Source organism: Macrotis lagotis, chromosome 8, assembly GCF_037893015.1.
Source record: "Macrotis lagotis isolate mMagLag1 chromosome 8, bilby.v1.9.chrom.fasta, whole genome shotgun sequence".
NCBI classification, from domain to species: Eukaryota; Metazoa; Chordata; class Mammalia; order Peramelemorphia; family Peramelidae; genus Macrotis; species Macrotis lagotis.
This window is the reverse complement of record NC_133665.1, coordinates 177,097,021-177,115,830: the sequence shown is the minus strand read 5'-3', so window position 1 is coordinate 177,115,830 and position 18,810 is coordinate 177,097,021. Positions and strand designations below refer to the sequence as shown.

The 18,810-nt window shown below is 37.2% G+C and overlaps 1 protein-coding gene across 1 annotated transcript in view; it reads right to left on the bottom strand.

Moving 5' to 3' along the window:
• DENND6A (DENN domain containing 6A) overlaps positions 1–18,810 on the bottom strand; it is a 102,195-nt gene that overhangs the window by 62,068 nt on the left and 21,317 nt on the right. Inside the window, exons 2-9 of the mRNA XM_074198896.1 lie at positions 18,183–18,221; positions 18,064–18,106; positions 11,088–11,200; positions 10,382–10,462; positions 7,091–7,196; positions 5,857–5,936; positions 3,302–3,364; positions 2,480–2,535 (exon numbers count right to left, since the gene is read on the bottom strand). Coding sequence (XP_074054997.1) covers positions 2,480–2,535; positions 3,302–3,364; positions 5,857–5,936; positions 7,091–7,196; positions 10,382–10,462; positions 11,088–11,200; positions 18,064–18,106; positions 18,183–18,221 — 581 coding nt within the window. The remainder of the gene's footprint in view (positions 1–2,479; positions 2,536–3,301; positions 3,365–5,856; positions 5,937–7,090; positions 7,197–10,381; positions 10,463–11,087; positions 11,201–18,063; positions 18,107–18,182; positions 18,222–18,810) is intronic.

Below are 18,810 nucleotides of genomic sequence, written 5' to 3'. Positions count from 1 at the left end.
AGACTTAATTATATTCTAGAAAGTAGTTGGGAAAATTAACAGAGATGATACAAAAACTTTTGCATTGTTGCCTTTTCTCACCTAGCCACCCACAGTGGCAGCAGAACCTCAGACAAAGACAAAATGAAGATGTAAGACACAAATTTACATCACAGCACATGGATACTATTTTTTTTTGATTTAGAAAAAAATTTCATACATCATGTAGATGTTACTTTTTCCCTCTCTGTCAGAATGTTATCTCACTATACTGTCAACCAGTCAGTCTACAAGCATTTCCTCAGGTCTTAACAGATGACAGAATACGAGTGGAATAACTGTTTTTCTTTCTTTGGTCTAGACCAGTGATTTCCTGTTCCTGGCATTCAAAGGAACTTAGCTCTGCCTATGACCATGAAAGGCTACATGACCTGCCTAAGGCAGGATTAGAATCTGTTCTTCTGGCCTTCCACCCCCGACAGTACACTATGATAAGCAGTAAAGGAATATAAAGCAGAGACTTAATTATCCAATGTAGCACATTTAATCTTTCATTGATACTTCCCTAAAACAGCATAGTAATTAAATTCAAATATTTATTAGTTGTTTCCTATGTCTGGAATTCACTTCCTTCTCCAGAGAATCCCAAGCTTCCTTCAGGGCTGTGCCCAAGGGCCGGATGTCTCCTCCTGGAAATCTGCCCCTCTCTCTGCCCCCCCTCACTTCCAGAAAACTGCTTTGCATATTGTGTGCATCTCCTTCTTTGTGGCTGTCCTAGGCTGTAAGGTCTGGAGGCAGAGGCATTGCGCTTCTGTCTCTGCGTCATCCCCAACAGCCAACCCCTCGCCCAGCTTGCAGCTTCTTGTGTGTGGAGCTAGGAAGATTGACTAGTACATAATCCCTACCTCCTTGGAGCTGACAGTCTAGGACAGAGATGATACAAACACTTAACAAGCACATTTGTTCACAGAGACCTTTATCAATTTTGAGATAGGATGGGGCCTTGGGGCAAAGGAGAGTCAGACATTCAATAGGTCATGACTGGAGAGATCACCTTGTCACAAATAGCAGGGATTTGAGCCAACACAAGTTTCTATTTTTCTTATGATTATAGATACAAGTATTACCAGATTATATCAATCAGAAGAAAAGTTGTCATTATGTCTTTCCCATAAGGTTGTATGCTTCAAGAAGAAACCACCAGGCAATTATTTTTCTTATTACAATAAAATTCAGATTTAGAAAATTTAATTTGGCTCTGAACATCTTAATTCTCTGAGATTTCTTTATTAGTTAATAAAAGAACTGAAACCCCTGTGGAGATGTTGAGAACCCACCACCAGAGGGAGCACTCGGCCTGGACCACAGCATCCTTCCTGGGCAGCAGGGATCCAGCCCATGAAGGATCCCTTCCAAGAGAGAAGCTGACCATTTCTGTATCCATGGTGCTTGAACAATGTGGATACTTGTCAGGACACAGCTGACCCTGAACTGTTTGGCCAAAGAAATGGGGTGACCCTCATTCTTTCTGGAACTCCTACTCCTACAGCTCAACATCTTTCATGCTGATATATTATTTATCTCTGAAAGTCTATGAATAATATAATATTTAGCCATGAATATCTGTGACTATGAGATGGAATGACCATTCCTTAGAAGAAAAACAGAAAACGGGTGGCTAGGTGGCGTAGTGGATAAAGCACAGGCCTTGGAGTCAGGAGTACCTGGGTTCAAATCCAGTCTCAGACACTTAATAATTACCTAGCTGTGTGACCCTGGGCAAGCCACTTAACCCCATATTTGCCTTGCAAAAAAAAAAAACACCTAAAAAAAAAACAGAAAACAGAAAACAATATAAGCACTTCCATAGCATCAGGGTCTGGAAGATAAAGAAGCTACAGGCCATGAGTGTCCAGAGTCCAGTCATCAGAAGAGAGAGGGAGGGCCTCCTGGAGAATTCCTATTTATGTGACTTTTGAAAAATGAGGAATTCTTCTGACAGCAAGATACAACTTATTTTTCTTGAGATATGAAGAGGCAGGATCACAGATACTACAAGTCAAGTAAGTCTTAAAACAATTCACAATTTCCAGGACTGATGCTATCCAAAGGTAATAGCTCATAAGGATAAAAAGCAAAATGTGGACAGCATGGAGATACTGTGCTCATGAGATGAAATTCCAATCAGCAGCTTAATCTACCTGTTGAAAATTTTAATGTTGTACACCAAGAATATTGTTGAAATTATCAAACCTAACTATAGTATTAATTGCAACCCAAGCCAACTAAGAAAACTGCCTCCTACTTGGTAATTTAAAGTACTTGAAAACCTTTTTATCATTTTCCTCTTCTCTATTTCCACTGCCCCCCTCCCACCTCTATCCTGGGAGAAAAATGGCAAACTCCTGGTAGATAACTAATAAAATCTATTGGCATTAATGAAGGAATAATGAAGGAGAGAGAAACTAAAATTAGTACAACAAATAAACTAGATTTTTACCTGAAAAGATCAACTTCATGAATAGTAGGTAAAACCATAGAGATCTGTGAGTCTGTCTAAAAGAAAGGAAAAAAAAATCACAAATTGTGAAGAAGATCAATATGTCCAGGCCTGATGATAAAACAAATAATCTCCACCGAGAGAGAAAACTGTAGTTTTTTTACCCTTTGGAAGGCTGTATGTCTCCAACTCTAAAGTAAACAAATTGTGAACTAGCTAATGCAAATAAAAGGGAAAATAAGCTGTTTTCATTTCCTCTATTTTGACCCAAATAATCTAACAGACACTTGGGATACTAAGGAATGGTGAAAATTTGACTTTTTTTGTAAGTGAGAAATTCACCTCCACCCATGAATGGACACACTCCTAAGAGGAATATTTGAAATCTAATCCAATCCATTGAATTCTTTTGACCAAATTTCCTAAATAGAAGCCAGGTGGCTCTGCTCATGATATGCAGGGAAGCAATTTATACAGAGCAGTTCTGGATATATCTAGTTCTGTTTCTTCATCTGGTCTTTACCTAAGTTTTTGCCCCAGCACTAAACATATTTCTGAATTCTCCAATATTGACCCAACAGAAAGAGGAAGAAAAAAGAAATTTCAAGCAGTCAATCATCAGGGTATTTCAATAACATACACAAAACACTGTATAAACACAAGTCTCTGTTATTTCAAAATGATTTAACTGAGAAACGTGTGTAAAACATTTGGGAATTCTCATCATATTAGATAAACACGGGCTAGTATAACTTTTCCTGAGAAGTCTGTGGGAATCCAGCCACAGCCCCTGGAACCCTGCCCCTCCCCGCCAACACCTACCTGATGGGTTAACTGGGCTATCTGGGTTGTTCCAGGCTTGTCATGGCATGTCGGAATCCGCACCTTAGGAAGAAAAGAGAAGACCATAATTTTCCCTATAAAATGGTTCATGCATGAATCTGATAATTGTATCAACCTGCCAGAGAAATTAAACTAAAGAATCATAAACTCTCCACTTTACTAAAACTACTTTGACAAAATTATGCTAAAATTGTGGGGAAGCCAAGATACTAATTTTTAAATAAAGAGACTATAAAGATGAGCCTTTTCAGTACTAGCATCCTAGTCATCTCCAAAACACACAAATTAACATCTCTAATAACAAATACTATGAATCTTACCGGGAATCAAACAGATTTAAAATTAAGAAATGACCACTAATATATTATTTAATGCTCATAATCCAATTTTCTTCTTAATATTCACACAATCTTACAACATCCACACAACTTCTCCAAACTTGCTAATAAGCTTTGGGATAAACTGTCTGAAGCAATCAGAGAACTTTCAAGATTCACATTCTCCACTAAAGCTTTCTTTTTTTTTAAACAATTTTTTAAGTCTGTTCTTGATAAGCTTCACAGCAGACAGCAGTATACATTCAGTGAACATTAAGAAATTAAGTCATCTGAAAAGATGTCGCTAATTATCTGGTACTTTCAAAGTCTTTCAGTTATACTGATATAAATAACAGGTTTGTTTTGTGGGTTCCCCCTCCCAATATACTTGTGAATAAAGAAAAGTCAGAAAACTAGGAGCATTCAAACAAAAACAATTTTGCATGAAATAAATGCTTAAATTCACTTAAGATAAAATTAACTGAAAGAAGTCAGCAATAGCCTTAACAAAGAACATGCCAAGACAGCAGAAAGGAGACAAAGCCATGTCTGTTTGTTGATGACAAGATGGCTTATGTAGAAAATCCCAGGGAATCAACAAAGAATGCAACTAAGATAGGACCAAAATAAATAAATGAAAACCAGTGTTTCTATATAGCAATAACAAAATGCCTAAGGGCAAGAATAGATTAAGTCCCTATCCCTGGGTTCAAAATATATAAAATATCTGAGAATCAATCTACCAGGGTACACTCAATAACTATTTTAATACAACTTCAAAACACGGCTTAAAAAACAAAGGGACTTAATGAACTAGAGGGATATTCCATGCTTATGAATGAGCAGTGTCAGTATGTTAAAATGACTATTCTCTCAAAGTTAATTTATAGACCTAATCCTATACCCATTAAATTGTGAGAAGTATACTTTAGCTTTAGACAAAATAATGACAAAATTCTTTTGAAGAAATATAAGATCTAGAAAAATGAAATAAATAATGAAAAAAGATAGCAATCTTTTGCAAAAAGCTAGTAATAGCATTTTCAGAAATCAAACTATATTATAAACATATGATTTTCAAAACTTTTTAATACTGGTTCAAAAATACAAAAGTAGATCAACAGAACAGACTAAAGCAGTATGAGAATAATAACCCAATAACCAGTAATTGATAAAAATATAAAACGCAAATTACTTAGGAAAGAATTTATTTGACAAGAATATCAGAGAATATGGAAAGTAATGTGGCAGAAATGAGGTTTAGACCAATTAAAAAAACAAAACAGTCAAAATGATTATATAACCTAAATATTAAATACTATTAAAGACTGGAAGAGAAGCAGATCATGTACGTTTCAGAACTAATATTAGGAGGTGAAATCTTAACTAAATCAGGAAGAAAGGGAAACAAAAGATGAAATAGATAATTTCAATTATATGAAATTGAAAAGATTTTGCATGAACAAAATTAATGCAACTATAAGAATCTAGAGGGGGAAAAAAAGTCTTTTCATCAAATATCCCTTTTAAGATTCTGCTATCACAGATATATAGACAATTAATAGGATTAAATTAGATCAAAAAGTATTTCCAAATAACTAATCTGATACAACTTCATGCAAACGAAAATAACCTTGATTTTTCAACTCACACCCAACAAATTGGTAGAAATGATAACATATGGCAATGGACAATACTGGGGGGGGGGGGGGGTGTTAAAGAAGGCCCAGAGATATTGATGCTAAAGATAGGCACTGATCAATTTAGAATTATGCAAAGAAAGAGACCAAAAAGTTCTCACCCAGAGACTACACTGCTAGCCATATACCCGCAAGGAGGTCAATCACAGAAAGAAAGGCCCCAAACATACAAAAACTAGTATGAATCATAGGGGATATAAAAACAAGAAAGATCAATAAAAATTGTTTTGAAAACCAAAGAAAATGCTTAGAGTGGCACTACAGGGTTCCAAATTCCACTTGGGCATTTCCAATTCATTTTCAGATTCCTTTGGTGGGATAATCAGTTTTCAGAAGATATCAGGCTTCCGCAGGCATGAAGGTCTGAAAAGATGCTTGTAAAACCCTTGACATTCCTCAGGCAGAGGTGAGGAAAGCAGGGATGGGACTGGTTCTTAGTGAGATGATAAAAATAAAATCCATATTTTTATTTTCTCTAACATTCAGGCTAAAAAGAAATAAAGTAAAAACAAATTACCTTTAATACTACCCCCATAATGGGCAAGTGTAACATTTTCCCTGGTACTGGAGCAGGCCATCGATCAACATCATTACAAGCTAAAAAACAGAAATAAATATTTCATTTGTATAAGTGGTAATACTTTACAAACAAAATTGGGACAAACAACTCCAATATCCATACTATCATATTTCAATTCCTTAAGCCATTTCTTTAATTTCATTCATACTACAGATGACTGGAAAACACATTGGACTGCAGCAACTATGGGATATAATTGATAGTCAAGAGGAGCTGAGTTCAAATCCTGCCTCAGAACTATACTATAACTCTATGACCCCAGGCAAGTCCCTTTACTCTCTTACCCTCAGTCTCCTCATCTGTAAAACTGGGGGAAAAAAAAGAACACCTACACATCCCAAGAATCAAATGTTATAAGGATCAAATGAGATAACACTGTATAAGTGCTATTATTTGTATTTATGGATATTAAAAACTGATATTATTATTGTTATAAAAGAAAAGGTATAAATGAAGGCAAAAATGGTAGGGGGGGAATAAAGAATGTCTAACTTCTGATTCACATAAATTTACTCTCTCCTAGGATGGAAACAGGTGCCCAAATTTTCAGAAAGTAGTTCATAAAAGGCTTTAATGAATGTCAAATGAGTTCTCCCTTGTTTTCCTATAGTTAAAATTCTTTTATGGAGCCATATGAAACAAAGCTGGCTCCACCTAACCACCTTACAAGTTCAGTCACAATAGTGACTTTACAAGGAATTTACATGGAAGAGTGAATTCCAGGAGAACAAGGATATAAATGGGAGATCGTCAACAGTATGGGGGAGGAGATTCTACAGTTTTTAGGCCAGAATTGCTTTATCAGGTATTAAGGATATGATGAAAAACTCCAACATTGCGGTGGCCATATGAGAACAAGCAGAAGGACTGAAGATAAAGACAATTAAGAGTCAGATATCTATTAACCTGTGGTCAACAATTCAATATTTAGACTATCTTAAAAAAAAATCCAAGCATTTTCACTCTAATTTATTTTTTAAACAGATATTTCTAATGCTTCAAAGCATTTATAAAGTTATTAAAAGTAGTTTAATTCTCTCTTCTCTCTTTTATTCAAAACTCTTAAAATCATCACTGATTTTCAGAAAGTTTCATTTTTCATTAAAATTTCTAGTTAAGAATCTTTTGATACATCCAAAGGGTCACATCATCAACACGATGTTTTACTCACCTGCTTCCAAATAAGGTTCACTCTTTTCAAAATATTCAGGCGCTATCTCTTTAAGTACTGTGTGAAAAAAATGTGTATATGGCAGCTTGCTGATCAAAACTAAGGACTGGAAAACAAAGAGCACAATGTCAGAAAGAGCTTGAACAATCTAATTTTACCCTTGCTACTCATTTCTTATACTCAAAGTTGCTGAAAAACCCCACTACTGCATGCAGATGCAGAATCAGACCTACAAAGGGCCATTTTTGAGAGACCATTATTAAATGAAAATAAAACAAAAATGGTCACAAAAGGCCAAAAAGTTCTTCCACATCTTTCCACAAATTGACTGTAAAATTAGTAGGAAAATCCATCAAGTAGCTAGAGCATGATCCCGTTTAAGGAAATAAGGGATGCGTCAGCTCAGTTCAGCTCTCGCACACAGGCACCAGGTAGCTTCGGGATACCCCAAAGGAGCCAAAAAAATAAATCCAATACAAACAACCCACTCACACATGACTGCCAATGACAAAGACCTTAGACTGTCACCATGGAGCCAGAGCAGCAGAATGAGCTCCTGATATCTTTAACTTGGACTTGGCTGGAGTCAAAAATGCTCTTTGTGAAAACTGACCCCCATATGGGGTCTCCAAATACTCAAGATGGGTTAGCAGGAGGAGCTGGGCAACCTGGACAGGTGCAGGCTCACAGACACAGAAAGCATTGCCCACCTCTATCATCCCGGGGCCTCTCTGCGATTCCGCACTGCCAAGAAGGTGGCCAACATGTACTGGTGAGGGCACTGTCCTCATCTAGCTCTCTCTACCACCTAAGTTTGGGGGGGCAAGGGGAGTCCATTTTCCTCAGCTTCTGACATACTACCTCGACCAGTGGAAAGAGGTCCCATCAAGGCCAGGGACATCTTCCTCTATTTCCTTTCTGGTGTCCAGCACAAAGGAGAGTTTAATAAATCTCTGACCAATAGCATCAGCGTACACTAGAAAAGCTGGGGGGCACAATGAAGAAAGAACCAGACAGAATTTGGGTTCAAATTCAGCTTTGAACCCTCAATGGCTGGGTGACCTTGGACAAGTTACTCAAGAAGTCTCAGTTTCCTCTCTACAAAAAGTTGTATTCCACAACCTTAGCAAGCTACATTTGTATTAACTATCATTATTATTACTAACAACAGAGAAGTAACCAAATTTCACTAACTGAAACCTAAAACTCCATAGCTTGCTCCACTTTAAATAATGCGTAATGGATGTTTGTGTGTGTGTATGTATGTGTGTGCTGCAGAATGCTAAACTTTGTAACTTGAAATGAAGTTTACAATGAATTGCTAGCATTGAAGATGCACAAAAGAAGGGGAGATCCATTCTACAAACACATTCTAATCATCCATTCTCCTTAAGAAGCCTCTGGGTGGGGGCAGCTAGGTGACACAGCGGATAGAGCACTGGCACTTGTATCAGAAGGACTTGAGTTCAAATTTGACCTCAGACCATTTAATAATTGCCTAGTTCTGTGACCTTGGGCAAGTCACTTAACCCCACTGCCTTAAATATTTTTTAAAGGAACAATTCTCCTAAGGACTTGGGGCAGGGAGGGGCTCCCTTTAACTAAGTTGCTCATGCTGGAAGGTCACACCTTCCACAACGACACAAATTTCAGTTGGCTTAATAAATACTTGGATGGATGACCCACGTGTGCACAGAGCAACACTATTTTTGTCCAATCAAAAACTGGAAACCATGAAGGGGAGCATCAATTTGAGAATGAGAGCACATCCATGGAAGGAAATGAGCAGAGAAATCTTGATCTATATTCATCAGGGAAATAGGTCTATAATTTTCTTTCTCTGTTTTAACTCTTCCTGGTTTAGGTAATACCACCATATTGGTTTCATAGAAAGAGTTAGGCAGAGTTCCATCTTTCCCTATTTTTCCAAAGCATTTATATAGAATTGGAACCACTTGTTCCTTGAATGTTTGGTAGAATTCACTTGTGAATCCATCAGGCCCTGGAGAATTTTTTTTTTAGGGAGTACAATGATGGCTTGTTGAATTTCTTTTTCTGAGATAGGGTTGTTTAGGTATTTAATCTCTTCTTCATTTAACCTGGGCAACTTATATTTTTGTAAATATTCATCCATTTCACTTAGATTATCAAATTTATTGGCATAGAGTTGGGCAAAATAATTTCAAATTATTACTTTAATTTCCTCCTCATTGGTGGTGAGTTCACCTTTTTCATTTATGATACTAGCAATTTGGTTTTCTTCTTCCTTTTTTTTAATCAAATTGACTAGAGGTTTATCAATTTTATTGGTTTTTTTCATAATACCAACTTTTGGTTTTATTAATTCAATAATTTTTTTGCTTTCAATTTTATTAATTTCTCCTTTAATATTTAGAATTTCTAATTTGGAATTTAATTGGGGATTTTTGATTTGTTTGTTCTCTAATTTTTTTAGTTGCATATTTAGTTCGTTGATTTCCTCTTTCTCTAACTTATTCATGTAAGCATTTAGAGCTATAATATATCCCCTGAGAGTGTCGCTTTGAATGAATCCCATAGGTTATGGTATGTTGTTTCATTATTATCATCCTCTAGGATAAAATGGTTAATTCTTTCTATAATTTGTTTTTTGGTCCACTCATTTTTTAAAATGAGGTTATTCAGTTTCCAATTTGTTCTGGGTCTGTATCTCCTTGGCCCAGTATTGCATATGACTTTTATTGCACTGTGATCTGAGAAAGATGTATTCACTATTTCTGCCTTTCTGCAGCTGATCATTAGGTTTTTATGAGCAGAGAAATCTGGGAAAATTGGTAGAACTGATTCAGAGAAAAGAGCAGAACCAGAGCACAAGATGCCCAGAGACCATAATCACATATTGGAGAATGACACCCAAAGACCTTCAAGGAACAGGGGGAGCTAGAAGGAAGTGGGTGTTTTCAGGCTTGGACAATGTGCTGACTAAGTTTGCCGATTTTACTTCCTTGTTACAAGAGAGGTTGTTTCTGATGGGAATGGAGAAAGGAGAAGTTGGTGGATCATAACAGCAATGAAAAAATGATCAAGAAAAGCAAGAAATATAACACAGGAAGCATTTAAAAAATACACAGAAGAGAATGAAAAGAAGATCCTAAAGGAAGGCTAGACATGCAGAGCAATTTTGTTACTACCATTTTAAGTTTAACATACACTTTAAAAAAAACAATCAAAAAAGTTTATTTTTACAGCGTAAACTTGAAAAGTTAATGCTTAACCACAACCAAAAAGAAAATTTTCAAAAACGTAAATTACCTTCTGGAAGTAGCCTCTTTTCAGCGATTTATCTCGAACTTGTCGGAAATATACATAACCATAAAAATATGCAGGATCTTTCTGCCAGAAAGGTAAAATAAAATTAAAATCCTTATTTCAGTATTTTTTAAATCATATTTCTTTGCATATCAAAAATAAGATGAAACTCAAAGGGTCAAAACACAACCTTATATCTGAATATTAAAACATGCACAGAATTCTGGAATTAGTTTTGCTTAATCTTATCCAGGAATAAAATAATCATATGACAGAAATGCTAAAACACAGCAGAGATGAATAAGAAAAAAATGAAAAAAAAAAGCCATAGGAAAAATAAAACCTATCTAGTCAAAGTTTCTTCTTCCCATCTCAAAATATACTTTGTGTTGCTTCAGATGATAAACTGGCAAAAATACACTTGGCTCAGAGTCTCAATCTTAACAGAGTATAGAACAAATAACATTTCTCATTTATTCCTGAAAATTTCAATAAAATTTTAGTAGACGTCAAGAACTTGGGAAGGTTTCTCCAATCTCCCAAAGAATCAGCTGCCTTTGCTCTACAGCCCCTCTGGGGATGACTATGGGCTGCAAATGAAAGCAAAGCCTTTCTGCCAATTACAACCAGAGGATGGCTATATAAAGTATAACTGAGGCTGAGCATTTTCTCTATCACAATGACCTTTTCCTGTTATTATTTTTCTAACCTTTAAATACACAGGTGAGTCGCGGTCCAACTGATCCGGGACACAGTGCATTGACATCCTCCGGCCAGATGACTGCCGAAATCGGAAACAAAACTGCGTATCTCCAAGACAGCCTAATGAAAACAAAAATAAAAAGGAGGAATTAGGACAGCTTAGTCTATCATTTTATTTATACAGAATCACAGAATTTTACAGCTACTTGCTCATTCTGAAGATCCCAAAATGACTTGTCCAAGACCACACAACCAATCCATGAATAAACTAGAACTAAAATTTCAGTTCCATACATTACATTTCCATTTCTTTTGAAATGATTAAATACAATGCTTAAAATATACATATATAAATATATATATATAAAAATTCAAGAGAACAAGAATAAATCAATTGCTTCATTATAATTTTTTAATTGTTAAAGTTCACTTAATTTCATAAAAACACTTTCCAAATTAAAAAAAGCAGTTTATCAAAAGTCTAGACACAAACAGGGTTTTAGCCAGAGGCATTATTAACATTTTTTTTGGTTTGTTTTTTTTTTTTTTGCAAGGCAGTGGGGTTAAGAAACTTGCCCAAGGCCACACGGCTAGGTAATTATTAAATGTATGAAGCCGAATTTGAACTCAGGTGCTCCTGACTCCAGGGCCGGTGCTCTATTCACTGTGCCACCTAGCCGACCCATTATTAACATTTTTTTTTAGCTTTTTGCAAGGCAAACAGGGTTAAGTGGCTTTGCCCAAGGCCACACGGCTAGGTAATTACAAAGTGTCTGAGACCGGATTTGAACCCAGGTACTCCTGACTCCAGGGCCGGTGCTTTATCCACTACGCCACCTAGCCACCCCTATTATTAACATTTTTAAAACAACAAATCCAGGGGGCAGCCAGGGTAGAGGTAAAGTGATGGACTGTGGGGCTGCCTGCTCAGTCCTCTGTGACTGACCCATAGGAATCCAGGCTTCTTCCACCCTTTGTCCGTCAATGAGCCAGAGTTCAAAAGCAGCCCTAAGGGGCTGGCATGAGAGCAGGGCAGAGGGCCCAGAGTCCCCCAGGGTTTAGGGGACGACTGGGGGGGGGGGAATGCAAAGACCTGCATTTACCAATCAGTATTAAAAACTCATAATACATCTCTTTTCTATTATCGTTCTCACACAGATTACTTAGTAATTACTGTATTTTCATTGGAAACAAAGACTTTTTCAGGATAGCAGGAATACTAAATTTAGAGTGGGCAGGGTTTTGAGAGGTTCTTCCTTTCAGGACAAGACATACAGCCATATTCCCAAGGATAATACAGGACTTTGTGTGGCTGGGGTTCCCAGAGTCACCCTCAGAAAGAAGCAGAGCCTGAGGTAGAATCCTGCCTCTGGTCCAAAAGGCTGGGTGACCTGAGGCAAGTCCTTGAGCTCTCAATGCTCCTTGTCTTGCTCCAAGGCTTGAGTTCCAGAGAAGGTGCCAGCCAATATGGGCAGAGTAAGTTTCCTCCTCTGGAAGTTTTCTAGACCAAAGAGATCAGAGGGATAGTCCTTCCTCCATTCAAAGCCTATAAAAAGACTTTAAAGAGTTCATTTAAAAACCTGTTGCTTTAGAATATATGGTATTACTAAATGTGATCACAAAATTTTAGCTCTCAATTATGTTTTTTCTAACTTCACCATTAACAGCAAATCTATTTATTTTATAGCCAAGAAAATCCTCATCCAACATATCTGCATATGTATAGTGCAGTATGTGTGGATGCAGCAGGAATTGCTTTGATTTTGCTTTTTATATATTATTAAAACATCTAGATAAACCTAAATGAGCGACAGGCTTCAGAAAATTTATTTTTCAAATGGGGGAATGTTTTGCACATTTACCTCATCATGGAAAATAAATTCATTAAAATGAAGGCAGTGACTATGGCTACATTATCTTCTTATAACCTTCTCTGAGCTTTTAAGTGATGGGATCTACCTCTGGGGGGCACCTTCCTTTCAATTAAGCCTTAGAACTGATTTTGGCAGGAACATTTTATGAATATTTCTCACCTAAGGAGACTTGAACCCATTTGCAGATTCCTGGGAATTTGGGGTGTTTATTTTGAAAGTTTCTTTTAGAATACCCAAAAAAGAGGGGCAGCTAGGTGGCACAGTGCCCTGGAATCAAGAGGACCTGAGTTCAAATGCAGCCTCAGACACTTAATAATTACCTAGCTGTGTGACCTTGGGCAAGTCACTTAACCCCATTGCCTTGCAAAAAAAAAAAGAATACCCAAAAAGAGCAGCACATATGGGGAGTATTATCTAAGAAAATAAAACTCTGTTGCAGTCAATATTCTCTAATAAAATTTCTCAGTAATGAACACAAATGTTTTTCCCATGATCCCCCAGCTCATCCTTTCAGGAGACTGTAAGTTCCTCAAGGGCAGGGTCTGATGATCATTGTTACTGTATTGCCAGCATCTAGCACATGAGAGGCACTCGTAAGGAATTGGTGGAACTGAGCTCCATTCTCTAAGTCTCACCCATACTGAGCTAAGAACTATGTGTAGATGTTGAAAGCAAACATTTATCTCATCTTCTCGCAGTCTGCACATACCTTAGGCAGCAAGGATTCCCAAGTATCATTAGAACTCATGAATTTCCAGGTCCAAATCCTGCTAATGAGCAATAAGGAAGAAGGCCCTGGCAAGTATCTTTCTAACAGCTCTAAGCGATGGGGAAGAAGAGGAAATAGTGTTTACTTTAAATAGAAAGGCTAGGAGGAGGGAGAAGAAAAGACTACTTTGGAAATTGAATGCAATCTTCCCTATAACATCTACCTAATACACATTTTTTGGTAAGTGATTGCTCTAAAATGTTCTATTTTTTATGCAAACTTCAAAGAAAATAAAACTCCATTTTTACTGTTTTCTGAAGACTGTAAAACATCTCCTAGGTTTCCTTCCATAGTAATAAAAGCTATTTGGGGATTTTTTTTAAAGTAAATCCATTTCAGAGCTGGCACAGTCATAACAACCTCCATTTAATAAAACACATGAAGAGCAACAAGCTGTTTAGAGAGTCACAAAAGAGAATAATGATTGAAATCACATTCCAAATGTGTGGTCTCTTGGCTGCCTGCACTGATGTTCATCTGTCAGGATGGCAAGATGCCTGCTTTCAAGACAGATCAAGTTTAACTTGTCCATCCAAACTATAGGGGAGAGGTGCCATACTTCATTTAGGGGATCAAGATCATCGATCTGAACCCAGAAAAGACCTCATCAGTCTTCTAGCCAGGATCATTTTTTTTTACCACTCCCTCCAAAAAACAGAAACAGCTATGTCTGCACACATATTCTAACTATGAAAATGTATGCTTCTATTTAAGTCCTACGTCTTGATTAAAGTAATGCTCTAGGCAGATTACAGAAGGACCTGGAAAGATTTATATGAACTGATGCAAAGTGAAGTGAACAGAACCATAACATATTGTGCACATTAAAAGCAACACTGTGTGATGATGAACTATGACAGACTTAGTTCTTCTCAGCAATAGTGATCAAAGACAATTCTAAAAGATTTGTGATGGAAAATACCATCCACAGCCAGAGACAAATCAATGGAGTCTGAATGCAAAGCAAAGACTATTTTCACTTTTTCTTATTTGTTTTTTCTTTCTCATGATTGTTCCCTTTTGTTCTTATTCTTCTTTGACAACATGACTAACATGAAAATGATTATACATGCACAACTTATACAAGATTGCTTTTGTTTTGGAGGGAAAGAAAGGAGGGAGAAAAATTGGGAAATCAAAATCTTACAAAAATGAATGCTGAAAACTATCTTTCCATTAATTGGTTAAAAAAATAAAATACCATTAAATGAAAAAAAAACAACCAAAGCCAAAAAAAAAAAAGGCGATGTTCGGATGGCTTTTCATGGTATGGAAAGCCAATGACCAGGAGAAGCTAGGGGCTGGGTCAGCAGAACAAGGCTAGAAAGGCCAAGACCAGTCTGGCAATGGACTTCCTGCCAGCCACTCAAGGGTCCATTAGTGTCAGACAGGCTCCACATCAGACCTGCCAGGAGGTGAAGAATTCTCTGGCCACAGTAACTCAAGACACTGTCTCCTATGACATGAAGAGCTCAGCAAGAAGATGACATCACACATCTTTCCAAAATACTAAGATTTCTTTAATCAAGAAAAAGAAGGAGCATGAGACAAACCTCAGTCTGAGCTTCCTTAAGTAGACAGGGTGAATAAAGGGTTAACAAAAGAAACTCCAAAAAATCCCAAAAAACCTAAGAATAAATAATATTAAACTGTTATTCAGACACCTTGCTCTCAGCCTTGGGACCCAGGGAACAATTAAGCTCTTTCCTCTGAACACTGGGGAGGGGGAGTATGAGAATGGAAAGACTGTGAAGGCAGGAACTACATATAATTTTGTCTTTGTTTCACCAGGAAGAACCAGTATTTATGGTGTGCTTCAAGATTTGCCAAGCACTTTACAAAAGATCTTTCTTTTGATGATTTGACTGTGATCTTATTGAATCCTCAAAACAACTTTGGTGCTAGCTACTGTTATTATTCCCATTTTACAGTTCGAGGTAGGTCAAAGTGAAATGAGTGTCCAGGTCACACAACCGGCAGGGGTCCAAAGCCCACTGTAAATTCTGGTCTACCTTTCTTTATTCAGAGCAGTCACTTCATACATATTTGTTGCCATAAAGGTCAAAGGTACCAAAATAATCAGCTGATGCTCCCAGGAAAGCTACGGGGATTGACAGTGACCCAGGGGGATTCACGTGGAGCCTACTCAGCTTGGGTTGAGACCATTTATTCAGAAGTGCAAATGCAGTCCAACAGGAAGGACCCAAAGGCACAGCATGCATTTTATCTGATTTAATAAAAGCTAAGCAGAGTTATTAATTTGTAGGCAAAAATTCTAAATATTTAGGTCATTTTAATTAAAAGGCAAGACAGACCAAAAGCCCTGTTAGAATCTCTCAAAGGCAATAACCTAACACATTTATTGTTCTTAATTTTTTTCAATAAATTTTACTAGACCATAAAAGGCCTGGCCACAGAGGAACAACAATTTTATATGACTAATTTAAGAAGTGATTAAAGAAACTGTTTCAAGAAGTTCTAAATCTGTAGCAAAAAAATTTGGAAGCATGAAAAAAAATGTAGTTAAAGAATAGGGAATGTTCAGGGGTGGCTAGGTGGCATAGTGGATAAAGCACCAGACTTGCAGTCAGGAGTACCTGGGTTCAAATCTGGTCTCAGACACTTAATAATTACCTAGCTGTGTGGCCTTGGGCAAGCCACTTAACTCCATTTGCCTTGCAAAAACCTAAAAAAAAAAAAAAATAGGGAATGTTCAAAATGGTCTCCAGACTTCTGGCCAAGATGGCAGAGAGAAGACAGGCACAATTCTAAAGTCTCCTGATCTTTTCCCCATCTATCACATGAAACAAACCTCTTAAAAGAAATCTCATTACACTAAGAGGTACAAAAAAAACTATGGTAATAGAGGGGAAGAAGGGAGCAGAGGAGAAACACCTGAATCTTCTTCTCATCAGACTTGGCTTAAAGTCAACCTATACATACTCAGTTAACTCATAAAACATCTAACCTTTCAAGTATTAAAAGGGGAAAAGGGGAGGGGGGAACGGAGAAAGGGAAGGGGAGTGGGGGAAAAAAGGGGAAATAACAAAAGGAAGGGAAGGGAAAAGAAAGGGGAGGGTGTGATATAGGAGGGCAAACACACTGAAGGGGGTGATATTCAGAAACAAAATATTCGGGAATATTGATAAGGGGGGGAAAGGGGGAAAATACAAACAGAGGGAAGATAGCATGGAGGGCAATAAAGAATTAGTAATGTGAATGTGAATGGGATGAACTCTCCCTTAAAATGTAAGCAAATAGCAGAGTGGATTAAAAACCAGAATCCTACAATGTGCTGCTTACAAGAAACTCATTTGAAGCAGAGCGATACATATAGAGTAAAGGTAAAAGGTTGGAGCAAAATATATTTTGCTTCAGCTAAAGTAAAAAAAAGCAGGGGTAGCAATCCTTATCTCAGACAAAGCAGCAGCAAAAATAGATAGCGTTAAAAGAGATAAGGGAGGAAATTTTATCCTCCTAAAAGGTACCATAGACAATAAAGTCATTTCAATACTGAATATATATGAACCCAGTGGGACAGCACCCAAATTCTTAAAGAAGAAATCAATGAACTAAATATGCAACTAAAAAAATTAAAGAACAAATCAAAAATCCCCAATTAAATACCAAATTAGAAATTCTAAAAATTAAAGGAGAAATCATTAAAATCGAAAGCAAAAAAACTATTGAATTAATAAATAAAACCAAAATGGTCTCCAAGACCCCCAAATCCAAGACAAAAAATTCTTATTATAGAATTCTTTCAATGTATAAGTAGCAGCCAGCACAAACAGTTCTAAAATATGTCCGTTTCACTGAGTGCTGTCCTGCAATGAGCAGGTTTATCCTTGTCAGCTTGGAGGGAGCTGAAAGCTGTCAACAGCCCAGACCACACACAGGGAGGACAGTCCAGTAACATGCTTCCTGGCTGAACATGCCTTTAATGGGATTCACCACTCTCTGGTTTAATTGGTCTCTGATTGCCCAGGCTCCAGCCTGAAGGCCACCCACTCATGGCAAGGATAGGACACCCATCTAAACCTGAGTCCATCTGCAGCAACTCCATGAACTTGTCCAGTCTGTGGTCTCTGGATTTCAGGATGCCTAACTCTATTCCTAAAAGCACCATGGAAACGATGTATTCTTTAAATTAAAGTGAAATCAAACAATATGTTCCTCTGAGAACTGCCGAAAAGTAACAGACAATCTCAGTTCCTTGGTTTCAAGTGGAGGCCACAAAGGGCCTGACCCAACTGAGCTCCATTCCTGCATTTCTCCCAGGCAAGCTCCCACCTCCACACTAAACACACCCATTTAGAGCAATGCAACAAAAGTATTACCTGAATTCGAATCTGGAAAAGACAGATAGCAAATATTCGTTTTCTGGAAAAGAAAACAAAAGGTTTATGTGCTGCCAAGGAATCAAACAAATGAAAAGGAGAAAAAGATGAAGACTTACTTCTTTATCGCTAAGTTTGGAATGCTCAGGATAGATTACCTATAAAACAAGGATTAAAATGTATTAGAAAATAAGATCAACACTCTTACAACATAACTTTAATATATTAAACCAAGATATTGATTTAATAGACATAATTTTTCTAAAAATTGGAAGGAAAAATATTCTTGAATAATTAAATGTCTGCTTAAAAACGAAAGCTTGCATTTGACTACCCCCAGAAGACAAGTGAAGACCTGAGTTTAAGACTTGGCCCAGACCCTGCCATGTAGAAAATAAACTACCCATTAAAGAGACCTGCTTTCCAGTCCGGCCTCTTCCAATCTCGGGAACTAGTCCAGATGATTTCTCAGGTTTCAACCCACTTTAATGTCTAGGCTCTCCTAGGATGGTTGGGAAGAGCAAATGAAATAATATATGTACAGAATGGGACCTAACCAGCCCTGCTGACCTTCCAAGGCCTGAGTCTCCAAAGGACTTTAGGGCTACCTCGACATCCTGTAATCAATTCTTCTTCAAGTGTTTCTATTTATAGGATCACAGAACTACAGGTAGGAAGAACTTTGGAGTCTTCTAGTCCAATTTTTACAGAAGAGGAAGCTGAGGCCAAGAATATGAAGTGATGTTC